This window comes from Pseudorasbora parva, chromosome 13 (assembly GCF_024679245.1).
Source record: "Pseudorasbora parva isolate DD20220531a chromosome 13, ASM2467924v1, whole genome shotgun sequence".
NCBI classification, from domain to species: domain Eukaryota; kingdom Metazoa; phylum Chordata; class Actinopteri; order Cypriniformes; family Gobionidae; genus Pseudorasbora; species Pseudorasbora parva.
The window spans coordinates 23563284-23590602 of record NC_090184.1 but is presented as its reverse complement, the minus strand read 5'-3'; the positions used below and the strand labels follow the sequence as shown (position 1 = coordinate 23590602).

Genomic DNA, 27319 nt, shown 5'->3' with positions numbered 1-27319 from the left:
TTTGGTTCTTTTCCGCGAACCAGTTCTTTCGGACGGTTCGTTTCAATGATCCGGTTAAAAAACCGGATCACCGGTTCTTTTACGTCTTTACGTAATGACGTCAATTCTATCATCCTGTCGGATGAAAATACATTCACACACATCCATATAAAGTATTTGTAATCAAAACTTAGTATAGTAATAATTATTATTGACATCATCATCATCTTGGATACATTTTTTCATTTATGTTTTTCAACAGCACTCAATACAGCCACTGTCGTGCAAACACTGATGTTTTAGACGGATTAAATAAACTTAAATTGACATAATACTTACACAAATCCTCAGTTCACCCGTGCTCATGTATTATCAGCATCAGCTGTCCCACTCCGAGAGAAACAGTTCGGTTCTTCTCAGCTCACCGGTTCTCAGAATCGAACATGTCCGAAAGATCGAATGGGTCCGTTAGAAACGGTTCCCGATTCTGTAGCCTACTGATCCGTTGCAACCCGGTCGATCTGACTCGAGAACTGCTGTATCAGTGTGTGTGTGCTGAACTGCGAACTGCTGCAAGCTGAATAGTCTATATAAAACCTACTGTTTAGATTACATTTTAAAATGTGTATCAACTTAGAAATTAAAAAAGAAAAAAGCTGTTTCTGAAAATGTCATGCATTATTGATAAAACAAATAAATGTTTAATTTGACCGTTTTACAATCCATTGTTTCCAAACGTTAAAATAATACAGTTATGAGACAGCTTTGTTCTGATGTTTCCAAATGTGATTAGTTTTATACACTTAACCTGCATTTCGTTCCTCTGAACAAATAACGCATGCTCGGCTCATCGGTTCTCAGTATCGAACATGTCCGACAGAAACGGTTTTCGATTCTGTACTGCTGATCCGAGAACCGCTACATTCGGTTACACGCGCCTGCTCAGTATCAGCTACTCATGAGTTCATCAGATCTCTCAGCAAAACATGTCTCACTTCAGCTAACGATTGGAGTTACAACATCTACTTCAAGATATTAGTTTTATTTTTAGTTGGAGAGACTGTCACTCATGTCAGAAAGTTAATAACTATAGTAACTTGTGGGATTAGCCCTGATTTGAGACGCGAACCGTTTAGAACGATTCAGTTCGATTTGGTTAAAAAGAACGATTCGTTCGCGAACTGGACATCACTACTTTGTGACAGAACGACCGACCAAAGTAATTGATTATTCAGCAGAATTGGCTGTGATTGGCTAGAAGGGACTTGATTTCTTTAGTTACTGATCAGTTCTGTCGTATCGCCGTCAGCACACCCTTTGACGAGACCCTTAAATTGTTGTTTTGGATCAGGGCCAAATACTACTAGCCAGTAGACCTCCCAGACACCCAGGAACAAGACTGTAGTGAGGCCATCATTAGCGTCTATAACCAATCCAGACTACAGCCAGACCCAGAGCCCAGCCCACCACCACCCTCAACCGTAGATACTTTGCCATGGGACTTTGTCCCCTACAGATGGAGAGCGACTGTCCACCACGATGAATGAGCCAGAGCCCAAAGAGGAAGGGACAGTGCCGACCATCGCCCTTGAGCCAGTGCCTCAGCTGATTAACCTGGATACAGAGGTACTGCCTCTCACCCTTTTCCACCCGATATTATCTGTTTATTCCTCATCATCGCTGTTTCAAGACAGCACTGAAACTTGTACGGATTGTGAAATATATGTCTGTTCTGAATCATTGCTGTTTCAATACCGCACTGAAAGTAGTTTGGACTGTTGAAACATCTGTTTTTTCTTCATCACCGCTGTTTCAAGATAGCAGTAAGACTGTTGGGACCTGTTGGAAATTGGAATGGCCCCACTTTATATTAGGTGGCCTTAAGTACTATGTACTTACATCAAAAAAATAAGTACAATGTACTTACTGTGTTCAAATTGTATTGCAAAGCACTTTTGCTGATATTGAGGTGGGATACGGGTAGAGTTAGGGTCAGGTGTGGTGATATGGGTCAGTTTAAGGGTAGGGTTAGGTGTAAGGGAAGTGCCAACTGTGTAATTACAAATGTAACTTCAGAAATTAATTACAGATGTAATTACATGCAGGTATTTTTAAAATGTAAGTACAATGTAAAACCATGTATGTTACACAATAAGTGCATTGTATCCAATGATTAATTACAATGTTAGTACATAGTTAAGGCCACCTAATATAAAGTGGGTCCATTGGAATTACTGTAATGATCACATCAAGTTTACGTCTGTCACCTTCACCACAAAACTCAGCCAGTCCTCCAGCTCCGCCTCTGCTGAATGCTTGGAACCTTAATCTTCCCTGGGAACCACCAGCCTCGCCTGTGCAGGAAGATTCTGTGGCCCCGCCTCCGGTCTCCGAACCCTTCGCTCCACCTCGACCAATCGACCTGTTGGCTTTGCCTTAGCTCCTCCCACCTTCGAGCCGAGTCTTCCCACCAGAGACCCTCGACTTTGCGGCTTCACAGGTTCCCCATGTCAGTCATCGCTCTACTTCCACCACGGTCAAGTCCATTGGTTCTCCGTCTGCGCCCTGCGATCCATCGGCTCCTTCTCGGTGGGTTGTCACACAGATGCCGCCGACCCTTTAACACCTTGGCTCCTCACTCCCTCGGCTCCACTTTGGGCTGTCAACCCTGCTGAGCTCTGGGTCTGCATTGCCGGGCATCTGCCATCATAGCTGCCGGGGTCTCGTCCAGTGTTGGGTGTAATTAGTTACTAAGTAATTAGTTACTGTAATTTAATTACTTTTCTCTTTAATTAGTAAAGCAAGAGATTACTCTTATTTTTTCTGTAATTTAACTACAGTTACTTCTGATGTAATTAAACTAAATACTAAATATAATTATATATAATACAATAGTGGAATTAACATCAACATTTAAATCTAACTTTAAAATGCATGTTTAAAGGACAACTCCGGTGAGAAATGAACCTAGGGGTAATTAACAGATGGTTACCGAGTAGATCGTTCTCTGGGATGCGTTTTCTTGAAAATCGAATGTAAAGAGTTTTATCTCTAAAAACAGATTAGCTTATAATGCTTGCCTATGGGGCACAGGGTAGACACAGGGTGGTAAAATTAAATCGCTAGTTAATACCACTAACAAGGCTCATAATAGCCTCACACTAACACGGTAGCATAATGAGGGTCCCTACATGCAAACCGAAGCATTGAGAACTTTGTAAGAGTACAAACAGTTTAATAAGAAGATACGTTGTAAACATAGTGCCTTACTCGTTCACGGACAGGCACCATCTCGAAAAGCAGTCTCGATGAATCGATCTACGAGCGCTGTTCTAAGTGAGCTGGTCGATAGGAATAAAGTTTGTGAAATGTAATAACATGGACATTTTTATTTTTATTTATTTATTTTCTCTGTTGTGTTCAGTGTTTTCTTCCGGAAACAACGGATCATATGAGATTCCAAGTCACAGTTCATCACTTAGCAGAGCTCTCGTCGCTCGATGAGTCGAGACTGTTTTCCAAGATGGTGCCTGTCCTTGAACGCGTAATGTACTGTGTCTATAAAGTGTCTTCTTATTAAACTGTTTGTACTCTTACAAAGTTCTCAATGCTTCGGTTTGCATGTAGGGACCCTCATTATGCTACTGTGTTAGTGTGGGGCTATTTTTAGCATTGTTAGTGGTATTAACTAGCAATTTAATTTCACTACTCTGCGCCCCATAGACTAGCATTATAAGCTAACGATCTACTCTGTAACCATCTGTTAATTACCCGGTTCATTTCTCACCGGAGTTGTCCTTTAAGTCGAACTTTAAAATCCAAGACTTACAGAGTCGGGACCAAAGCTGATTCGAAAGACCGCCGTTCGACAGCCTTTGTGTTTACTAGAAGCACGCAAGTGCAACCCGGCCGTCATTATGTTAAGCCCCGCCCACCGACTCTACAGTATACACGATGTGATTGGCATGACCAGAGTTTGGTTTTTACAGCTCAGAAGTGTATTGAGAGTAGCTAGACGACACTCGCGGCAGATTAGATTTGCTGCCGCTAGGGTGCGTCTAGATTTCTAGGCTAGGTTATTATAGGATTTAGAAAGTAATTAAAAAGTAATTAGTAATAAGTAATTAAATAATTTTTGGAGAGAGTAATTTGTACAGTAATTTAATTACACTATTGAAGATGTAATTAGTAACTAGCAATTAAATACTTTTTTAGAGTAACTTACCCAACACTGGTCTTGTCGTCCTGCCATGCCATCACCACCTCCTGTCACCATTCCCTCACCATCTCCTCGTCCGCCTCTTAAGCCTCCTACTTCTCCTCTCTACGACGTAAGGTCACGCCATTCAGGAGGGGTTTTGTTCTTAGTTTAGTTTTCATGGGCTTAGTTTGTATTCATTAGTCACATGGGTTTCTTTGTCTTTGTTTCACGCCTCTCATTAGTTTCTGTGGAGTTTCTATTATTTTCGCAGCTGCTTGTCATTTAGTTAGATTCTAGGTTAGTTCTAGGTTAAATTGCTAGAGGTCATATAACAGTAAAGAGAGAAATGTTTCATTTGGGAATAAACAAAAAATCTGTTGTAGGAGGCAATCATGATATAATCATTAGTCGGTTTCCATTTCTGATAAAGAGTGGACATTTTCTGACTGTCTCTTTCTCCTGCCAACTGAATCTGTTTGTGTTTGACAGTTGCCAGCAGCGATATTAAAAATGCTATTTAGAAATTTGCCAAATAAGGTTGGGCATAAACCTCACATTCACGTCCACGTTGTAATTACGAGCAGCATGGGACCATTCTGAAAGCGGCACTGGCACAGGATAAGAGTTTCCCTAATGCCAGCGTGCTTTCAGACAGGCAGCTGAACAATATTAGCCTGTTAGCACATCTTATTTTGACAGCATCTATTTACAAGTCATATTGCATCGAATAACCCAAAGGCAACTGTACATGCAGCCAAATGATGGCGTGTCAAACATTTTAGTGATGTTAACAATTTAAACAAATACTAGACATTGCTGCATGGCATGCAATACAATTTAAAGCAGATAACTTGAATTTGTTTGTCTGTTATATAATCTATTGTTTCACCAAACCGGCAGACATTACAAACCTTCACCGTAAGATTTACTCAGCTGGATCGCAGAGTTTATTCTGCAGTCATGTCTCGTCAGAACCACAAACCGAATGCTCATTTCCAGTCCCCTTAATAAGCGCTCAAGAAAAGTAGATAAAGATTCCACACAATATTATTTGACTTTACCATGATGTAGTAATGAGTACAGTATCAGTTTTTAAAAGACACAGATTTGCTAATTCGCATCTTATTCAAATATTTTATAATGCTGTATAATTTGTGATTTCCTAAATTGCATTTTAAAGTAGACTCTTTGTAGACTCTTTTTTTTTACTACCAGTGTGACTCTTTGTACAGATGGTCAGATGTCCTTCTGTTCATGCTCAAGATGCTCTTTGCATTGTCTCAGATCATGCTGGAGAACCTCATCACCAGATTTTACTCAAACTTGTGAAGTTTATGCATTTTGAGTGATGTGGTCATTAAAGCAAAATGTGGTAGTAAGACATTATGACTCATGTTAATTTTTCAGTTAAACTTTCAATGTAAAGGAAATGAAATTAGAAAAATGCATTGGTCTCTAACTTTGGGTGTCACCGAACGACGAGAAGAAGTGCTGGATGAATATTTCTGTGTGAACACATGCAGGAAAGAACACTGTGACCAGATGACTCTGACATGAATTTAAGATGCATTACCTGCCCGCCGAACATGTTGCTAGTAACAGCTTGCTGATGAGGGGCTCACTGAGAAACTTAATTACCTTTTCATTATGCAAATGAGATCCTCAGAGGAACTGTGGCTCCTGAGGTCTAAAGATCAGAAAAGCATGGCGATTAACCCCTTGACCCAGAGACAATATAAGGCATTATTATTCACAAAGGCATCAAAGCGCTGGGAAAGCACTGTCATTTTCTTTGAAGATATATCAGGAGATTTGACTTTTAAATACAGTGACCTTTCCAGTAGCTAAACAACACGTCTGAATACCTAACAGAGGCTATTAAATACTGCACATTTGGAGCTTCTTAGCAGCGTAGGGTTGAGCGGGAAATGGCGCTTTGTCTCCATCAAGTGTTTATTGTGTATACCTTGACACAGAGAATCCAATGTAGGTGTCTGATTCTCATTAATAGCATGACAACTACCTGAGCGAACATGATTTAATCAGTCCATTTACGCAAAAGGACATCCATAACTGTCCGTTTAATTCTCAGCATGCACCATAAATCTTCTGGAGTCATTAGAGATTTATGCTCCTTCTATCTCATAGGCCTCGCTCACATTCCAGTGAAATGAGGAGTGTTGTTACAAGCATTCGTTGGCAGAGAAATGGCCATTTCCCGCTCATGGCTTGTTTTTTCGAGATAAGACAGACTGGGAGTGTTTCTCATTGCTGCTTGCACACACAGTAATGACAAACAGTTTGGAGAGAAGTGTGCTTTCTGCTTTAGATTATTGCAATGAAGGTAAGCACTTTAGATTTTTCAACAGCTACATTTCTGCAACTTTTTAAATGGACCATTAAAAACATGTTTAAAGCCAGTATGCTTTAAGTTTATACTACTGACGCAATTTTAGTTGTCAAGCTTAATGCAATATTAATCCAAAACATTTTTATTTTATTTAACACGATATCATTTATGTAGACAAGCACATAATTATTAGGAGGAAAACTTTTCTGCGTTTAACTTTGTTCTCAGTGTGTGTGTGTGTTCCTGAATGGCGTCTTTCTTGTCTCTCTGTTGTCGTCAGCACCAATTACGCAGTAAGTATCTATCTATCTATCTATCTATCTATCTATCTATCTATCTATCTATCTATCTATCTATCTATCTATCTATCTATCTATCTATCTATCTATCTATCTATCTATCTATCTATCTATCTATCTATCTATCTATCTATCTATCTATCTATCTATCTATCTATCTATCTATCTATCTATCTATCTATCTATCTATCTATCTATCTAGGCATTTGTTCTTTTACATTTTTAAATTTTATTTTATAGTTAAGGCCACCTTATAAAGATTTTTTTTTTTTAAATCTTTGTGGCATATATTTATGGTAAATGTGATGAACTACATCTGTGGTTACTCTAATACACCCTTGTGATCTGTTGAATACAACACCGTGATTTGTTTGCAGACGCCACTTGGTTTGATATTTTGTTGTGTAATGTAAAATTATCCAAATACTTTTGTGGCCGTATGTATACCATATTTGATGTTCCTGAAGACATACTTTCATTGAGTTTGCTCCTGAATCAGTGGCGTGTCGGTGAGGTCCATTAGGTCTGTGCCTGCACCTGTGCACTGCCAGTGGGGACCCTGGACCCCTGGAAGCTGGTCAGTCTGCAATGGCTGCTCCAAAACACAGGTGGGACAAGAGTGTTTCGTTTTTGACCTTTTTAACATGTCATTGTAACTGCACATTTATCTGACACTTAACAACTGCATGCAGTCTAGGACACTGAACACATTTGCTAAAATGCAGTTGCAGTATATGTATACTGACATGTCAGAGGCACTTTTTGGGGACATTACAGACACAGGTCCGCTCCATTGCAGTCTACTCTCAGTTTGGTGGTCAGCCTTGTACTGGGAGTTCAACTCGCACACAGTCCTGTATATCGACTCAGGTCTGTCCCCTGGAGGAGGGCTGTGGAGACCGGTTCAGATGCCAGTCCGGTAATTATTTTGATACATTTCTACTTTTTGCTATTTAAAAAAAAGTATTTCTAAAATCATCTCTTCTTATTTATTTATTTTAAGGGAAATGTATCAGCCAGTCTCTGGTATGCAACGGAGATCATGACTGTGAATATGGCTTGGATGAGCAGAAATGTGACAGTAAAGAGATCTGTAAACTGCAAAAAACTCCACCAAACGCAGAGCTCACTGGTCAAGGGTAATGTAATGATAGCTATCGTCTGCTCGTTTCCATATCCAGTTCAACAATGAATGCATTCACATAAAGAGACACGGACCCACTTTATATTAGGTGGCCTTAACTACTATGTACTAATATTGTAATTAATCATTTGATACAATGCACTTATTGTGTACATACATGTTTTTACATGGTACTTACATTTAAAAAAATAACTGCATGTAATTACATCTGTAAATATTTTGTGTAGTTACATTTGTAATTACACATTTTGTCACATGCCTGTCCTGTCTTGTGTGCACATGTGGGTTTTGTCATTCTGAGCTTGAGCTCATGTAATTGTCTGATCCCTCCCGCCTTGTTATCTGATTAGTGTTTGATTTCTCCCACCTGTTCCCTGTTGATTTTCTCCCTTTATAAGCGCCTTGTGTTTGTCAGTCTGAGTCGTATCCTTGTACTGTCTACGTCTTCTGTTCCCCTGTGACTTCTTCATGGTATGTGTTCTGTTCCAGTTTATGTATTTTCTAGTTTACGTTTTCCCCCTCGTGGGTTTTGTTTTGCACTTATGTTTTGTTTGTTGTAAATAAATATTATTCTTCTTGCACTTGAGTCCTCGCACCAATTCCTTTGTGTGAACGGGACACATTTGGCACTTCCCTTACACCTAACCCTACCCTTAAACTGACCCACACCAGTCCCTAAATCTACCCGTATCCCACCTCAATATCAGCAAAGGTGTTTTGCAATACAATTTGAACAAAGTAAGTACATTGTACTTATTTTTTGATTTAAATACATAGTACTTAAGGCAACCTAATATAAAGTGGGGCCAGAGACACACACCCCGATATATAAAGCCACTATGATTGTGTGTGTTTGCGCTATAGGTTTGATGCAGTGACGAGAAAGGCAAGAGGAACAGTTATAAACACTAAGAGCTTTGGAGGTCTGTGTAGAAATACCTTCAGTGGAGACCATAAGGACCCATTTAGACTTCCCCAAAGTGTTCACAAGTACACTTTTGAGGCAATTGACATTTCACGATATACTAAACTAACATAAACATTACTGATTAGATACAATAATTAAAAAAAAAATATCTGTGGGGAAATTTTGGTCTCAGTTCCTACATTTGTGTTTGCCAGGTCACAGCAAAAAATGATTTTTCAGATGAATACTATAGCAGCTCTTGGCACTACGTCCGTCACATTGAAAAACATGAACAAACAACAGGCACAGATTATGGACATGATCATTATGTCTTCCATGATGAGCTGTTTCAGTCACAGGTATGATACATATTTACTATATGTAATATAGACTTTCACATAACCCTGCATTAAAATAGTATTGGGTTTGTTCCATATTTACATTACTTTATCCTGTGTTAGTAATCCTGGCCCATATTATTCTATATGTTTTACATTCTTATTTGCATATATGAGGTTAACACAGGCAATTGGAGAACTACAGCAATGAGCATGTGACATGCGTTAAATCCGGCATGTAATGGAAGTTGCGACAGTCTTTTCTTCCTTATTGTGGTGTATATCCAAGTGAAACTGCTTCTTGAACAAGACTAAATGTAGGACGGGACTTGATTTTGTCCACCAGGAGTTGATTGGATGGTTGTGGTTTGCTATTGCTGTGATCTCATGTCAGTGACTGGTTGTCCCGCCCTTACGCCAGGAAACACATCATTAGAGAAGAGATATTATATTAAAGGGATAGTTCACTTTGAAATTAAATTTTGATATGTTTTAGCTTACCTCATGGACATCCGAGATGTAGGAGAATTTGTTTCCCCAGTAGTTTCAATTTTGATCATTTTAGGTCGAACCGTTCTTGTCTGTGCCTCACATAATGCAGGTCTATGGTCACCACCTCAAAGAGCATACACAGAGAAGTCCAAATTAAACAATCCCCCATCGTAAGTACACACTGATGGCCTAAGACACGAAACGAGCGGTTTGTGTGAGAAAACGAACAGTATTTATATCGTTTTTACCTCTTGTATACACCACTACGTCCAACTGATCCGAGGGCGCACGTGCGTGTTTCCTGTTGTGACATTCGTGCGCTCTGGCTTTAGTCTGCGCAAGCGCGGAAAGCGCCGGAAGTGGATCTCTCGCACGTGTACGTCTCTCATTGTTTACACAGAAATTTGGGATGTGTTACCTTTCACTGTGAAGATCTAAACATATCTGACCTTCATCTGAGTCGTGTTCTGTTGGCTGGCATGGTTCCTGTACGCTTTCCTTAAAAAAATATTGCTTGTCATTACAAAGCCAACACTAAGTAGAGTTACACGAACATGAATACACACTGTGTATTATTATTATTATTAGTGGTAGTATCATTTACTGCACACTTATGAGTAGTACACATAGTTTCACATTGGTTTGACTAGATAATTGTAACGGATTCACAGAGGCAGGATTCAATTGCAAGTAACTGCAAGTAAGAAGTGTCACAGAAGCCAAAACTCAGAACACAGAAGAAGTCCGGATAAGACGGAGCAGTGAGAGAGACTCTGTTGGCGACACGGGCAGGCTGTGAGCAGCAGTGACTCGGGAGCGCGGTTGAGGTAATCCGGGAAGGGATCCAGCGTTTCACAGAAGGGGGAAACGACAACCAACACGGAGACACAAGGGGAACATCCAACAACGCTCTGACAAAGACAAGAGAGAAACAGAGAGACTAAATAGGGTGAAAGTGATGAGTTGCAGCTGGTGCAGGTGATCAGCCACAGGTGCGTGATGAGCCAATCCCAGGCTCCGCCCTCACCAACATTCAACACGCACCCAAGAGTGAGACAGGGAATCCATGAACCGTGACAGTACCCCTCCCCCTAGGAGCGTCCCCTGACGCTCCCAGCCGACCTTACCTGTTGATTGTAATCATCAATAAGGGAGTGATCCAGAATGTCCCTAGCAGGAACCCAACTTCTCTCCTCCGGACCGTAACCTTCCCAGTCCACCAAGTACTGGAAACCGCGTCCCCTCCGTCTAGAATCCAGAATGCGATTAACCGAATAAGTTGGTTCCCCATCTACGAGTCGCGGCGGTGGGGGAACCGGGACTGGCGGATTAAGGTGGGAGTGAAAAACAGGTTTGATTTTGGATACATGGAAGGCGGGATGAATCCTCCTGTACGCCGGAGGGAGTTTGAGGCGGACTGTCACCGGACTAATGATCTTGGTGACAGTGAACGGGCCGATAAATTTGGGAGCAAGTTTATTAGATACGGAGCGGAGAGGAATGTTCTTGGTAGAAAGCCACACTTTTTGACCGACGACGTAAACGGGAGGCTTAGACCGGTGGCGATCGGCTTTAGCCTTGGTGCGCGCTCCCACCTGGAGCAGAGTCTCACGGGCTCTGGTCCATGTGCGATGACACCTCTGGATAAAGGCGTGAACAGAGGGGACCGCGACCTCGGAATCCAGACTAGGAAAAATAGGTGGCTGGTAACCTACACTACACTCAAATGGCGAAAGGCCCGTAGATGACACTGGTAACGAGTTATGAGCGTACTCAACCATAGAGAGTTGCTGGCTCCAGGATGAAGGATTCTTGGATACCAAACATCGCAACACTCTCTCCAGATCCTGATTGGCTCTCTCGGTCTGACCGTTGCTTTGGGGGTGATAACCCGAAGACAGACTAACCGTGGCTCCTAGTAATTTACAAAACTCCTGCCAAAATTTGGACACAAATTGGGAACCTCTGTCGGAGACCACGTCCATCGGGAGGCCATGTAACCGAAAGACGTGATCTACTACAGATACCGCTGTCTCCTTGGCTGAGGGTAGTTTGGGCAAGGGAATGAAATGTGCTGCCTTCGAGAATCGGTCCACGACGGTCAAAACGACCGTCTTGCCCTGGGAGGGCGGGAGGGCGGTAACAAAATCTAGAGCGATGTGGGACCAGGGTCTCGAAGGAACAGACAGCGGCTGAAGTAACCCCTGGGGAGGTTGGTTAGATGTCTTACCAACCGCACAGACCGAGCAAGCCAAAACGAAACTGCGAGTGTCGCGAGCCATAAGTGGCCACCAAAATCGTTGCTTTATTAAACTGCAAGTGCGGTTTACCCCTGGATGACAGGCAATGTTGGAGCAGTGACCCCATTTGAGGACCTCGGATCTTAACCCCTCCGGAACGAACAAACAACTCGGTGGGCCGCCGGGCGGGGGCGTTACCCCTTCTAAGGCCACTTTGACCTTCGATTCGATCTCCCATGTGAGTGTAGAGATAACTATCTTCTCTGGCAAAATACACTCGGGAGTAACCGGGCGTTCGGAAGCATCAAAAATACGAGATAAAGAGTCGGGTTTGATGTTTTTAGACCCGGGGCGGTACGAGAGAACAAAGTCAAAACGTCCGAAAAAAGTGCCCACCGAGCCTGCCTGGAGTTGAGTCTTTTAGCAGATCTAATATATTCAAGGTTCTTATGATCCGTCCATACAATAAAAGGTACCCCCGACCCTTCAAGCCAATGACGCCACTCCTCCAAGGCTAACTTGACGGCCAACAACTCTCTGTTACCAATGTCATAATTGCGTTCGGCAGGAGAAAGACGATGGGAGAAAAACGCGCACGGGTGCATCTTGTCATCTGAGGGAGAGCGCTGTGAAAGAACCGCTCCTACCCCCACCTCTGACGCGTCGACCTCTACCACGAACTGACGTGTGGGATCAGGGGCGACTAAGATGGGAGCCGAAACAAAGCGGCTTTTCAGTTTGGCGAATACAGCCTCGGCTGTATCGGACCACCTGAACGTCATTCGGGGAGAGGTCAAGGCAGTCAGAGGTGCGGCTAGTTGGCTGAAATTGCGAATAAAACGCCGATAGAAATTGGCGAACCCCAGAAACCTCTGTAGGGCCTTACGGGAATCTGGACTTGGCCAATCCATCACAGCCTTAACCTTGTCGGGATCCATGCGCATTCCCTCCGATGACACGATGTACCCTAAAAAAGGAACAGACTGTGCATGAAAAGCGCATTTCTCCGCCTTGACAAAAAGCCCATTCTCTAGCAACCTCTGAAGCACTCGTCTGACGTGTCGAACATGTTCCTGGAGAGACGAAGAAAAAATCAAAATGTCATCCAGGTAGACATATATGAATTGGTCGACCATGTCTCTCAACACATCATTGACGAGTGCCTGGAAAACCGCTGGGGAGTTGGAAAGGCCGAAAGGCATGACCAAGTATTCAAAATGCCCCCTGGGGGTGTTAAATGCGGTTTTCCATTCATCCCCCTCCCTGATGCGAACCAAATGATAAGCGTTACGCAAGTCCAACTTCGTGAAGACGGATGCTCCCTGTAACCTCTCGAAAGCTGAAGACATCAACGGCAAAGGATAGGTATTCTTTACCGTGATGTTATTCAGCCCTCGGTAATCAATGCAAGGTCGCAGAGAACCATCCTTCTTCCCCACGAAGAAGAACCCCGCCCCCGCTGGAGAAGAGGAAGGGCGGATGAATTTGGAGGCTAGAGAATCAGAAATATATTTCTCCATGGCCTCCCTCTCTGGAATAGAAAGAGAGTATAGTTTGCCCTTAGGCGGAGACTTACCTGGGAGTAAATCTATAGCACAGTCATAGGGACGATGCGGAAGGAGAGAAGCAGCTCGGGACTTACTGAACACTTCCTTCAGGTCGAGGTACTCCGGAGGCACGTTAGACAGATTCACCGTCTCACTCTGAAAAACAGAACGAGAAACAGACGAACAAGCAGACACCAAACAAGACTCATAACATTTATCACTCCACGCAGACACAGAGTTTTGTCCCCAGTCAACCCTTGGATTGTGTAACTCCAGCCAAGGGTGACCGAGGACAACGGGAGCCAAAGGGGAGTCCAGGATGAAAAATGAAATGCGTTCGGTGTGGTTGCCGGAAGTGATCAGTGTAAGTGGTTCAGTGGTGAATGAAATGTCAGGGAGAACTTGTCCGTTGAGTGCGTTGACAGAGATGGTGTTCTTGAGTGCAATGGTGGGTATGTTAAGTTTGTGAGCAAGGGCAGAGTCAATGAAGTTACCTTCCGCTCCCGAGTCGAGGAGGGCGAGGCTGGAATAATCCTGAGCTGCCCACAGCAATCTCACCGGGAGGAGAGTGGAAGATGAGGTCTTTTCCACGGAGATCCCGCCCGACAGTAGCCTTCCTTTTACCGCCGGGCGTGGTCTTTTACCGGGCAGGAGTCTAGCAGGTGTCCGTTCCCGCCGCAGTACAGGCAAAGACCACGGGATCTCCGTCTCGCCTTCTCCTCCCGGGAGAGCCGAGCTCGACCCACCTGCATGGGCTCCGGGTCGAAGGTGTAGCCGACCGCATCCGTAGCGCTGGCCTGAGGGCATTCGACACTCCCATGCTGAGGCTCCATCCTGGACCATAGCCGACTCAGACGAGCGTCCACCCTCAAAGCAAGATCAATGAGACCGTCAATCTTCTCCGGAAGGTCGATGGCGAATATCTCCTTCTGGATGCGGTCAGCCAGCCCATGCAGGAACATGTCCCACTGTGCCTCCTCGTTCCACTTGCACTCGGCGGCCAGGGTGCGGAACTCGATGGAATAATCCGAGACCGAGCGGTTACCTTGGCGGAGCTCTGCGAGTTGACGTGCCGCTTCTCTTCCGGTCACCGCTCGGTCAAACACCCTTCTCATCTCTGCCGCCAGCGTCTGGAACGAGGAGCAGCAAGGATGTTGGTTCTCCCACACCGCCGTTCCCCAAAGTGCGGCTCGTCCGGAGAGTAGGGTGAGGACGAATGCCACCTTGGATCTTTCTGTGTTGAAAGTCTGCGGTTGAAGAGCAAAAAACAAGGAACACTTGGTAAGGAAGGCTCTGCAATAATTGCTCTCACCGGCATAACTCTCGGGGGTAGGCAGACGTGGTTCCGGTTGCCGCGAAGCAGATGGTGTGTGGGGAATCGGCGGTGGGTCGGGCACAGTGGGACCGACGAGTTGTTGCATCTGTTGGGTCAGCTCGGCCACCCGTGCCACCAAGGTGTGTACTGCCTGTCCTGTGGCAGTTAAGTTCGCCTCCTGCTGGTCCAGTCTCTCGTTGCTGCTGGTCAGTAGGGCGTTGATACTCGCTGAATCCATGGTTGGTCAGAGCGTTCTGTAACGGATTCACAGAGGCAGGATTCAATTGCAAGTAACTCAGTTTATTGACAGAAGTGTCACAGAAGCCAAAACTCAGAACACAGAAGAAGTCCGGATAAGACGGAGCAGTGAGAGAGACTCTGTTGGTGACACGGGCAGGCTGTGAGCAGCAGTGACTCGGGAGCGCGGTTGAGGTAATCCGGGAAGGGATCCAGCGTTTCACAGAAGGGGGAAACGACAACCAACACGGAGACACAAGGGGAACATCCAACAACGCTCTGACAAAGACAAGAGAGAAACAGAGAGACTAAATAGGGTGAAAGTGATGAGTTGCAGCTGGTGCAGGTGATCAGCCACAGGTGCGTGATGAGCCAATCCCAGGCTCCGCCCTCACCAACATTCAACACGCACCCAAGAGTGAGACAGGGAATCCATGAACCGTGACAATAATTCTCTCATGTAAAACCATTCTTACCAAATATATGGTGACCATATAAAAAAGTAGTAGTTATAGAAATACAAGTAACGCCCCCCGAAAAAGGGTTTTACTAACTTACATCAAGACTACATTTTATTGCTCATTCATGTAATGCCAGCTTTACAAATAGAAATAACACATAAAAAGACGTTGTTCACATACCTCCGTTGGATGCGAAAACACCATAGGCGCAGCTGATGATGTCAGTACTATAATGCGATCCACTCCTTGCTTTGTAAAATCATCAGGGGAAAAATGTTCGCTGCAGACCCTCCACAACTTTAGTACGTTTATAGGTGTGTTGATATCCAGCTGAAGAGCAATCAACCATAACTTCGTGAGAGCACGCTCATAAATTGGGAATTTGTGAAAAAAAAACCACTCCCAGATGAGTCTGCAAGCATAGGTATTGTTTTCTTTTACGTTGGTTTAAACATCCAAGATAAGCACAAATTAGTACCATTTCTTGCGCAGACTAAAGCCAGAACGCGCGAATGTCACAACAGGAAACACGCATGCGCGCCCTCGGATCAGTCGTACGTAGTGGTGTACAAGAGGTAAAAACGATATAAATACTGTTCGTTTTCTCACACAAACCGCTCGTTTCGTGTCTTAGGCCATCAGTGTGTACTTACGATGGGGGATTGTTTAATCTGGACTTCTCTGTGTATGCTCTTTGAGGTGGTGACCATAGACCTGCATTATGTGAGGCACAGAGAAGAACGGTTTGACCTAAAATGATCAAAATTGAAACTAGTGGGGAAACAAATACTCCTACATCTCGGATGCCCATGAGGTAAGCTAAAACATATCAAAATTTTATTTCAAAGTGAACTATCCCTTTAAAGATTAAGAGGGCACAGGAAAAACAATGATGTGCATGGATAAATCATTTATAATAAATTTTGCAATATTGTATTAGAAAATTCAAATGGACACATAAATCCACTCTTTGTATTTAAAATTATTTCAAATATGCAAAAAATAATGTATTTTCAGTCCAGTTAACGTTCGCCATCACTTTTCAATATTTTTTACATTTTCCCATTAGACGCTACAAACTAAACAGTCTGTTAACCTTTCTTTGACTGTCCACAGTTAAATGCATGTTAAAATCATATTGTAAAAAAGCTTATCTGTGTATATGTTCCATTTTTTAAAAATGTGTTTTTGAATGATTAATCAACATCTAACTTGATCTTCCAGTGAAATGACAAAATTCTCTATGCAGAACTTCTCCAATCATTTAGTCTGCTTAAACATCCTTATCATCTTACGTTCATCTGCCTCCACTTTAACATATCAAAATCCAATCAACACAGCCAATGCGTAGAACCATGTCCTGGCTCAACATTTTTCTTTTTTGATAATGGGTAGTTCATTTGAAATTCATACGAATTGAGCAACTCGTAAAATACATATGTTTTAGTAAAAATCTGTGAGGTTGTACAAATTCGTACAAATTAGCCACCCCTTAAAATATGTATGAATTGCTGTGAGATTGGGCTGCGTCTTCTGTTTCATTGTGGCTGCGTCCTCTTAAGTAGGTACTTATTTTGAAAAAGGGATGTAAGGCTTAGATGCAGCTGCTCAGCCATGGAAACCCATTCCATGGAGCTCTCTATACACTGTTCTTGAGCTAATCTGAAGGCCACATAAAGTTTGGAGGTCTGTAGCTATTGACTGCAGAAAGTTGGTGACTTCTGCGCACTGTGCGCCTCAGCATGTGCTGACCCCGCTCTGTGATTTTATGTGGCCTACTACTACTTTATGTGGCTGAGTTGCTGTTGTTCCCAATTACAAGTGTTACCAGTTAACCTGGGGGTTCATATATTAATTTTGTCTGACAATCTCTGAAATTATTGTGGCTTTTAATTTTTTTCTTTTTCTTTCTGTGAAATCATTGAGAATGCATACCAAAATATTAAATATAAAGCTTTTTTCACCCTTCAGTCCAAAAATCTGCTGGTCATAAATAGTGATGTGGAAGTGGCCCAGTTTCAGAACCGGGCCCCAGAATATCTGCCACTTTCAGAAGAGTTTTGGAAAGCTCTGCTCTCCTTGCCTGATGCATATGATTATGCTGCCTACTACAAAGTGCTGGAAAGATTTGGGACCCACTATATTTCAGAGGGCACTCTTGGGGGCCAGTTTAAATTATTTATGGCGCTCAGCCAAGATGACATGCGTAAATTGGGTAAGTGACCTATAAGTCATATATTAATTTCACTTGAGAAGAGTGTATGTCATTCAAAATCATGTCCAATGATCGTCTGTTGTCTTCCTTCTTCTTTTTTACATAGAAATTGTGAAAAGAGACTATAAACATTGTGTCACAACGCACCATACTCTCTGGCTTATCCTGTTTACGGTGACGTGGAGCACAACGCACTGCACCGAACAAAATATAGACAATGTGCGAGAAATCAGTAAGTAATTTAGGAAATAAATGCTTTCTTTCTACTAACGCTTTCTTTCACTTTTGAAAGACAATGGCAATAAATGATGCATACATCTGCGATACTTTCATACTAGTGACTGCAAAGATCCAATGTACTGTACAATTATATTCAACTCTGTGTTCAAAATGTCTCCAAACAGCTAATAGCATATCAAAAAATCATTTCACCACAAATATTACTGGAGGCGATCCTGGATATATTGCACAATTGTCGATGTTAAACAAAAACACACCCCAGGAAAATGGCAGGATGTTCTCCCAATGGTCGGGTTCAGTAAAGAACTTCCCAATAGTCATCAAAACGAAGGTTTGTTTTGAAGCGAGTGTTAATGTATGCAAATGAGGGTGTTATCTTAACAGTGTGTGCTATGTTAATCATAGAACTTAATTGAACTTGGAGCCTTTGTTAAACTACCATAAACTGGCCCATTTGCGTTGGAGCACATGCAATGATTTCATTCTTATGTGTTTGAATTTCTGTCTTGTTCAGCTGAGATCTCTCCATGAGCTGGTGAAAGAGGTCCCATGTGCAGGGGTGAAAAAGCACCATTTAAAGCGTGCAATCGAGACTTACCTCAACGAGAAACACCCATGCCACTGCAGAGAATGCCAGAACAACGGGCTGCGTGTGCTTGACAATGATATCTGTAAGTGTGTGTGTAAACCAGGCACCAAAGGACAGGCTTGTGAGAATGGGACTCCTGAAGATGAACAGCCAGGTACAGAAATTATTACATTCAGATGATATAGATCGGGTTTTCAATGAATTTATATAATTTGATTCATACAAAAAGATTATTTTAAAAAAAAAAGCGTGAAGATCAACCATCAAAGCATATAGTATGAAATCGCTAAATGAAACGAATGAAAGTCATACTGGTTTGAAACGACACAAGGGTGAGTAATTAAAGGGTTAGTTCACCCAAAAATGAAATATATGTAAGTAATAACTCACGCTAATGTCGTTCCACACCCGTAAGACCTCCGTTCATCTTCAGAACACAGTTTAAGATATTTTATATTTAGTCCGAGAGCGTATGGAAGTGTATGCACGCTATACTGTCGTGTCCAGAAAGGGAATAAAAACATCATCAAAGTAGTCCATCTGTGACATCAGTTAGTTAATTAGACTAACTCTTCCCTGTTTGTTTGCAGTCCTCAAATAAAGATTCAAATGGTTATGAATCAGTGAATCGATTCATGATTAACCCTTTAAGTGCTAGGACTTTTTGGGGTCACTGTACTTGTTTTTGAGTGTCCAGTTAATATCTTTGTTTCTTAGGAGTGATCCATGGAGACTGGGCCTGTTGGTCTTCATGGAGCACCTGCAGGGAAGGACAGAAAACCCGGAGCCGCTCCTGTACTCGTCCCGCTCCTTCAGGCGGCAAGAACTGTATTGGGAATGCTGTGGAGACGACATTCTGTGATGATGTGGAGGAATTAGATTACTTACGGTGAGGAAGGTCACTAGCCTGTTATAAACTGTTCTCTGCAGTTTGCTTTGCTAGAGATTAGAGACCCAGAGAACGCAACAACACTGCCACTATGTGGAGGCCTGGCTTATTGGTTTTGACCTATTTTCAGTACAATGGAGCCCCACTGCTTTGATGATTCAGTCACACCCAGGAAAAGTTGTAAAACACCGCCCTTCCTTGCTAATGGGTTTGTTTTGGTAATAATATTTAAGTATTCTCTACTTAACTGTGATTAAATAGGCCTATGTATTGGTGACATTATACTATTATTCTCTTCTGCCAATTTCAGTTACCCAAAGATGTATATCCAGTGGGTATTAAGATCGAGTATGCATGTATTGAAGGCTATCATTTGGTTGGAGATCCTATAGCAGAGTGCCAAGAAAACCTAGACTGGTTAAGACATCAAATAGAGTGCAAAAGTAAGTATATATGACGTTTTGGTGCAGTTCTATGCTCATGTTAGTATCAGTGTACTTTCAAGTTTTATTTTGATGGTGTGTTTGTTTAGCAGTACTGATGTACTTATTTGTGATTATTTATATTTCATATGGATATTAAATGATCTAGAGATTTTGAAAGGTGTATATTTTTTTAATGATTTTATATATACATTTTAGAGAATGGAAAACCATGTTTCATAAATACAGATGATATAATTACTTAATAAACTATCTTTTTATGTGATGTACTGTATATTATGCATATAATTATTATTTAAAATAGATTTTAGAGAAACCTTGTTTCATAAATACTTAATGATTAATTCATTAATGAGGAACTTATGTGGGATTATTTGTATTTCATGTAAATATTAATTGATATAAATATAAAATATAATAATGTATATAGTATTGTATGTATAAAGTTATTTTTATTATTATTTATAGCCTACGTTTTAGAGAAATGAGATACCATGTTTCAGAGTAAATGCACAATATAAACTAATATTTTGAGTATTTTTCTTACTTGTTATTTTGAAAATATACATGAAAATTCACTTTCTAAACTTAAAGGGTTGCCATTCAAGAATGCTTTGGAATATAGACATACGTTTCTCATTTTGAAGAAGACAGTCAGCAGAGTATTGCTCAAGTGAAATCACTTCAAACACAAAGTATAAAAAAGTTATGGAAGTTTAAATTTACTGTAAATCAAATTTACTGTACTAGATATTTAATATTTAATATAAAATATATATGTTACAAAATAATCTGTACTCTAAAATTACTATCAAATCAAAGCCATATGTCTAATAAATTTGTGTTCCAAATTTAAAGTTGATATCACAAAAATTGAAGTTCCCATGAGATTTTGTTTAGGCGTTGTACTGCAAATATCCACTGGGTGTCATTGAAATTACATAGATTTTTTAAATGCAATTTAATGCAAATCCTGTGTCAAATGTATATTTTTTGTGTGCAAATATCACAAAACAGTTTGCAGATATAGAACCGTGAGACTCAGAACTTTCCGACGATATGTGTTTTGTCAAGATTAGAAAAGGTTTTTATTATAAAGTAGTTAAATAAATATGAAACATGACGACGCCACTTGGAGAGGAGCCCGCTAGAATAATTTAGAGCACCGTTTCCATGGTAAACCAAGGTCCGATTTCAAAACGGTTTTCACAGGATAAAGTTGGTAAGCTTTCGAATGATATATAGTTTGTCAACATTAGATCAGGATAAATATAGGATATAATTGTTTTAAACATGCAGTGATAAATGGGCCCACCGGTGGGCCAGTGACAGTTAACAGGTTCAATTTCCATTTTATTAACTCACATTTTTAATTTAAGTGAACTTAAAATTTTAAGGCACCCATTTAACTTACTTTTTTTTTAAGTTAAACCAACAATATATATATATATATAAATTTCTCAGTGAAACTGTGGGTGTTTTATAGTAAATTTTGCTTGCTGTTTGCAGGAACATTGTGTGATCAACCTCAGCTTCCTCCAGATGTCACTGGAAGCCCATGGAAGCTTGCTTATAACATTGGTGAAGCTGTCTCACTTTCCTGTCCCGAAGGGAAAGTCAAAGAGGGTCCGGCTGAGATTCAGTGCAACGCTGGCCTATCCTGGTCACCTCAACCAAAACAAGCCCGGTGTCTCACAGGTGCAAAACTAGTCTGAAAGATGTGCTGTTTTGTACAGTAATTCAGAGTGAAGAAAATGTAGATAAACACATTACTCAGCTGGGAGACAACTCTTACAAGGGCATCTTTTGATTAATTGATGCGTAAAAATTAAGAATTAGTATAAGAAAAGTGTGATTTGGTTTTTCCATCAGTTGCTAAGACGACCACTGTGTCAGTACAATGCCAGCCGTGGGAGAACCTGGCAAAGGACAAATGTGTTTGTAAAATACCCCACGAGTGCAAGTAAGTTTCCAGACTGACCACAGGAAGGCATTAGCATTACACAAAAGACAATTTTCACATAGCAATAAAACACATGCAAATACAACCATACACCCAAACATTTTCAACATTTCCGTTTAAGGAACGTTTGTGTTTTTGTAGGACTTCCTTGGAGATATGTGCTACTGATGTGAAGCGCGGTCGGTCGCAGAGACTGAGTCTGTGTAAAGTACAGGCTATGGGCTGTCTGGGACACCAGTACACCGTTGCTGAAGACAGTGCCTGCCAGTGGCCACAACGCTCATCCACTGCTTGCCCACACTGCACCATCTGGGAGATTTGTGATGGTGAGGGATTGTAAAATACAAGATAAAATAATGGCACACATCATACCTGAAAAAAATGTGACACTGTGTCTTACAATGGTATAGCATGTAAATCAGGAAAAAAAATACAGGAAAAAAGTGATATTGTGAAATATATTTCTATTGTAATATTTTTTCAAATGTAATATATTCCTATGAGGGTAAAGCAGATTTTTCAGCATCATCAGTCCAGTTTTCAGTGTCACAGGATCCAGATAATAAGTTATTATCGTTTGGTACTCATTTATTAATAATGTTCTATTTATTAATAATAATGTTCAAAAAATGTTTCTGCTGTTTAATATTTTTGTTCAAATCATGATACATTTTATTCAGGATTCTATTATGAACAGAAAGTTCAAAAGAGCAGAATTTATTAATACATGTCTTTCTTCTTCTTTAATTTTTTATTTTTTATTTAACTTACCCCTATTTTTAAATAGTAGCATATCCCAGTTTCAACAAAAATATTATCTCAGATTTCATCAAAAATATCTTAAAGTGTGTTCTGAAGATGAATGAAGGACTAATGGGTTGGGATTTACATGAGGGGGAGTAATTAATGACATAATTTTTGGGTGAAATAACCTTTTAAGCCTCAAAAACAACATTTGATTGATAATATTGATAATAATAAGACATGTCTTGAGCAGCAAATCGGCATATTAGAAGGATTTTTGAAAGATCATGTGACATTGAAGACTGGAGTAATGATGTTGAAAATTCAGCTTTACCATCAAATTAATATATTACATTAAAAATATATCCAAATTGAAAATAGTTATTTTGCACAAACAAGAACGCATTCAAAATTCATGTTTGAGTTGACAGTTTAAATTATGTTGTAGAACAATTGTGAAAGTCATTTTAAGAAATGCCAACCACAGAAATTGAAAAATACCTTTGAAAAAATATATATATTAAAAAATTCCTAAAGGGGAACCCACTCTGTAAAAAAAAATCCCCGTAAAATTTACGGTAAAAAATTGGAAGCTGTGGTTGCCAGAACTTTACCATAAAAATACGGTATAATATTTTAGGTTTTCAGACTTAAAATAAATTTACAGAAAATAACCATATTTCAGTAACTGAAATAATGTTAAATTACCAACCTATTGAAATACTAATATCTGTTATGTACCTTTGATATATACTGACAGCCACCAATCACAGTGGTGATGCGAGTCACATGATGAATCAAAGCTCATCAGCAGCTTTTAGGAGGACAATACTAATACATATAAAGTGCACAGAGTCATTTATACAAACACTAAACACCATTATGGTAAAACACATGAAATTCAAAAAATGCAATAAACATTAATTTAACTACATTAGATGTAACATAAAACCCTAATGTACATAACTGATTAGAAAAAAAAAAACTAAGAACAAACTATACATCAAATGTGAAGTGTCAAGCAGGGAATTCTGGGAATGTAAATTTACGTTTTTTCCATGTAAATTACACAACAATGACTCGTTCTTTTCACTTCCCAAAACTGTACATTTAATGTTCTTTTACTGTTAAATTACATTAAATGTTAGGTTAGATCCATTACAGTTATTCACCATATATATAATGGGCATTTTCTGTTAACCAGTGAGCTGTTTTTAACCATAGCATTTTTAGTCTTTTACTGTTAAAAACACAACTAAAATTTACAGTGAAAATGTGAATTTTTGCTAATGTCTTTTTGAGCCTGGTCAGGAAAGTGCAATTTTAAAAACTTAAAATGTTGTAACAATCATGTTGTTGTAGAGCAAACGAACAGCTGCCGTTGCAAGACAAGTGAGGAATGTTCATCCTTGGACGCTTGGATCCGTGTGTGTGTGCAGCAGGAAGGAGCGTCTGCACCAGTGACAATGACAGAATGTGAGGCGGGCGTGAGGAAATGCAGCGGAGAGACTGTCCGCATTGTCAGCATTCAACCTTGTCAGTCATAAGCTTAGAAGCTCACTAACAAATTAAAGAGTGTAACCATACTATATGATGTACTCCGAGAAAGATTCCTGTGTTCGTTTTCAAAGGTTTCCAAAGGGTTCAGTCAAAACACTTGAATATGCCCTAAATCCCCCAAAGATGGGTTGACAAGTGCAGCTTTCTTTCTTATGTTGACATATTTTCTGTCAAAACAGGATGTTTGGGCAGGACAAAAGAATAGAGCGCAGCAATGATGATGTTTCAGAAATGTTTGTAGGCCAGCCTGTAAGTTAGCGTCACACTGGTTCCCTCGACAAAAACCCAATAAGATTTTTCCACTGGCTTTCGGATAATTGCAGAAAATAAGCTCTGTGACCAACAAAAGTTTATGATTCTTACACATTTTGCTCATCATGATAATCGTCACAAATAAACACAACTAGATTTTTTAAGAAAAAAAATCCTACAATTGCCAGTATACTTTTTTTTTTGTGGTAAATGTAAGCTATAGATAAACTACACCACAGACACATGACTTCAATGTCACCATTATTAGCTTCCGACAATGTATCACAATATATCATTTTTTTCCCCAAAACAAATCTCCCCTTAAAGTTTGAGTTAGAATAAAGCACAGTTATAAAAACAATGAGGCTGTGAAAGCTGGCTAGTTAGTAGATACGTTTACCTGTTCGGCTGATGACGTTTAATGTCCCAGACAGCCTCTGGAGCCACTTGTTAGCAACTACCTTTTTCAAGACAAGCATGAGGTATAACCATAGACTGTATTAAAAAATGAACGTAGTGTCCATGACATCACCTGTAGATTTATGAAAAACATTTTAAAGCCCAAAGTGTACGAAGTGGGTCATCACTAGCCTGACAAGCCAGACCCACATCAAGAAGTTTGGTCTGGAAACTCACCATTGACAGGGCTCAATCCGAGGGGCGGGATAAACGGTTGTCTTACAAACTCCCTCTGCACGCGATAGGATAGCGCTACAACCAACCAGAGCAACGAAGGTGAAGCAGAGCTCGTTGAGAGATTAAACATTCGCCGTATCCGGTCGGCAAAACTCCGAACACATCTCCCCTTCTTAAGAATGACTTCAGTGCCGTTCTTTGTTCTTTTCTCAGAGAAAAGCTTAACTCTAAGTCTTCCAGAGTCGCAATCAAAGCCGATTCGAAAGACCGCCGTTCGCCAGCTTCTGTGTTTACTAGAAGCACGCGCACGTGCAACTTGGCCCTCATTATATCAAACCCCGCCCACCGACTTGAGTTTGGCGTTTACAGCTCAGAAGTGAATTGAGAGTTGCTAGACGACACTCGCGGCAAATTAGATTTGCTGCCGCTAGGGTGTGTCTAGATTTCTAGACTAGGTCATCACCATCTTGGCAGCTCATCACTGTCCGTCATGCCCAGATAACAAAAAATGGCAAAGAAGCGGGACATAGGTGGAGCTGCAGTTCCTGGCTGCTGAAACCACGCCTGCCTAGATCAATGTAATCAAGTTAACTCAGGATAAGGGACATGTCAACATTTAAAACAAATACTTCCAATATAGTCTGTTAGTAAAAGTTACACTAGTAGTAACGGCAGCAATCCAACTGTCACTCAAGCGGCCACACTCTTAATTATGCAGAACTTTTAATATAATTTAAACAGAGGAGTTGTAAAAAAAATCATCCCCCTCACAGTTGTCATGAAGGGCAAAATTAGCTATATAGACCTGCATATCCTGTCTGAAGACGAAGGCAGAGGTGCAGCCGTCCCCCCCGTGAGGCATGGAAGGGACCATCCTGGTGGTGGTGGTGGGGTGGAGTAGGGAAGGATTTGACTTGGAGGTGGTGGGGAGGATGGCAGGGAATTGGGGTGTCAGCAAATGCAAACTCAAACATGAGTAAGTACTGATCTTTTATACCCAAGTATTAGAATGTGATTGGAATAATAGAAGTTGAAGTGACGTAACAATTAAGTCTTCCCGGCAGAACTTTCATAGAGATCAGAAGGTTGCCGCTTGAGTATTACTGATGTATTTTATATCATAAAATGTGAAAGTATCTTGAGCTTGTGTTAACCACAGACCTTCAGCCATTCAAAAAACCCATTGACTTCAGGACGATGGAACCAGAAGTGTTAAAATGCAAACTAATTTCTGCTAACTCAAAAAACAAAAACTCTTTTGAAAAGCCGTGTAGTGCAGGATGAATCTAGACTGGGTAAACCCAGCCTGACCTGCCAGCGATTTGATTTCGCCTGACAACTCAGTCTGGAAACCTGTACATTAATTTCTACTGCTTCTGTTACACGTTTTCAGGAACCAATCACAGACTGGCTTATCCACCTGGCGCACTATTAGCGTGTTTAACACGATGACAGATCGAGAAACGATGAGACGTTGCCTGTTGATCACACCTCTTGTGGTCTGATTGGTTGAAGGACTATCCAATTACGAGTCATTTGAACTATGTCTATTGATCGAGCCTCTTGTGCAGCTGAAAAAACAGAGCAGACTCCCCTGAAAAATGTTCAATTTTAAATTGAGCTTGGTCTGGTGATAGCCAGACAAGGATGACGTTATGTTAGCGTATAGATAGTCCATGTGTGTTAGCTTTGAAGCTAAATGCTAAAGCTTTATTTTATCATTTTCAAAGATGACATCTTACCAAGACTTCATGGTCTTTTTTTAATTGGTTTCAGAAAACAATTGAGCTAATGTGTTTCCCCCTTCCTTTTGTTACCCTAATAACCAGCACAAAAAATAAAATTGCTGCACAATTTAAACTGATAGTTCTGGACATCTACTGGGCTCAGAACAGCGTCCTATTCAGCCTGATCCAGACGTCCTGCCAAACTCCTGACAACCAGCCCAGATTCCGCCAACAGCTTGTCCAGCGTCAGAATTGCAGCCAAATAATTAACCTGAAAACCATGTCAGTTCCTGTTAACAGTTTTTTTTTTGTTGCATCCTCCATTACTGCTTCCGCATTGCTCTGAGAAAGTAAAAGGGTAGGAACTGCTGCCAGGTGTGAATTTCACAGCCTCCCTATTAATGTGCAAACAAATCCAATTACCTATAACCGACTGAGATCCAAAGGTGATATTTTAATGAGAGACATTGTTTGTGCATTGAAATTAGAGCCTGTGACCTGATAATAGCATGGCTATCAGGTGGTATTTTATTAACTTGTATTCATAATGA

The 27319-nt window shown here is 40.9% G+C and overlaps 1 protein-coding gene across 1 annotated transcript; it reads left to right on the top strand.

The window, feature by feature from the left end:
* Positions 1-6383: 6383 nt before the first annotated feature.
* Positions 6384-27273, top strand: c7a (complement component 7a). Its single transcript, XM_067413536.1, has 18 exons — positions 6384-6524; positions 6759-6823; positions 7329-7437; positions 7607-7748; positions 7833-7968; positions 8838-8976; positions 9096-9239; positions 17482-17725; positions 17832-17957; positions 18130-18296; positions 18480-18708; positions 19272-19443; positions 19574-19661; positions 19754-19886; positions 21396-21584; positions 21759-21849; positions 21991-22175; positions 23956-27273. The coding sequence occupies exons 1-18, from the start codon at positions 6519-6521 to the stop codon at positions 24138-24140; spliced, it is 2550 nt and encodes an 849-aa protein (XP_067269637.1). The 5' UTR covers positions 6384-6518; the 3' UTR covers positions 24141-27273.
* Positions 27274-27319: the final 46 nt, after the last annotated feature.

Bases quoted from the DNA above. Each gene is read 5' to 3' on its own strand.
- c7a (XM_067413536.1), top strand. The intron at 18,297-18,479 runs GTTTGTTTTGAA...TGTCTTGTTCAG, and splicing joins CAATAGTCATCAAAACGAAG to CTGAGATCTCTCCATGAGCT. The intron at 18,709-19,271 runs GTACAGAAATTA...TTTGTTTCTTAG, and splicing joins TCCTGAAGATGAACAGCCAG to GAGTGATCCATGGAGACTGG.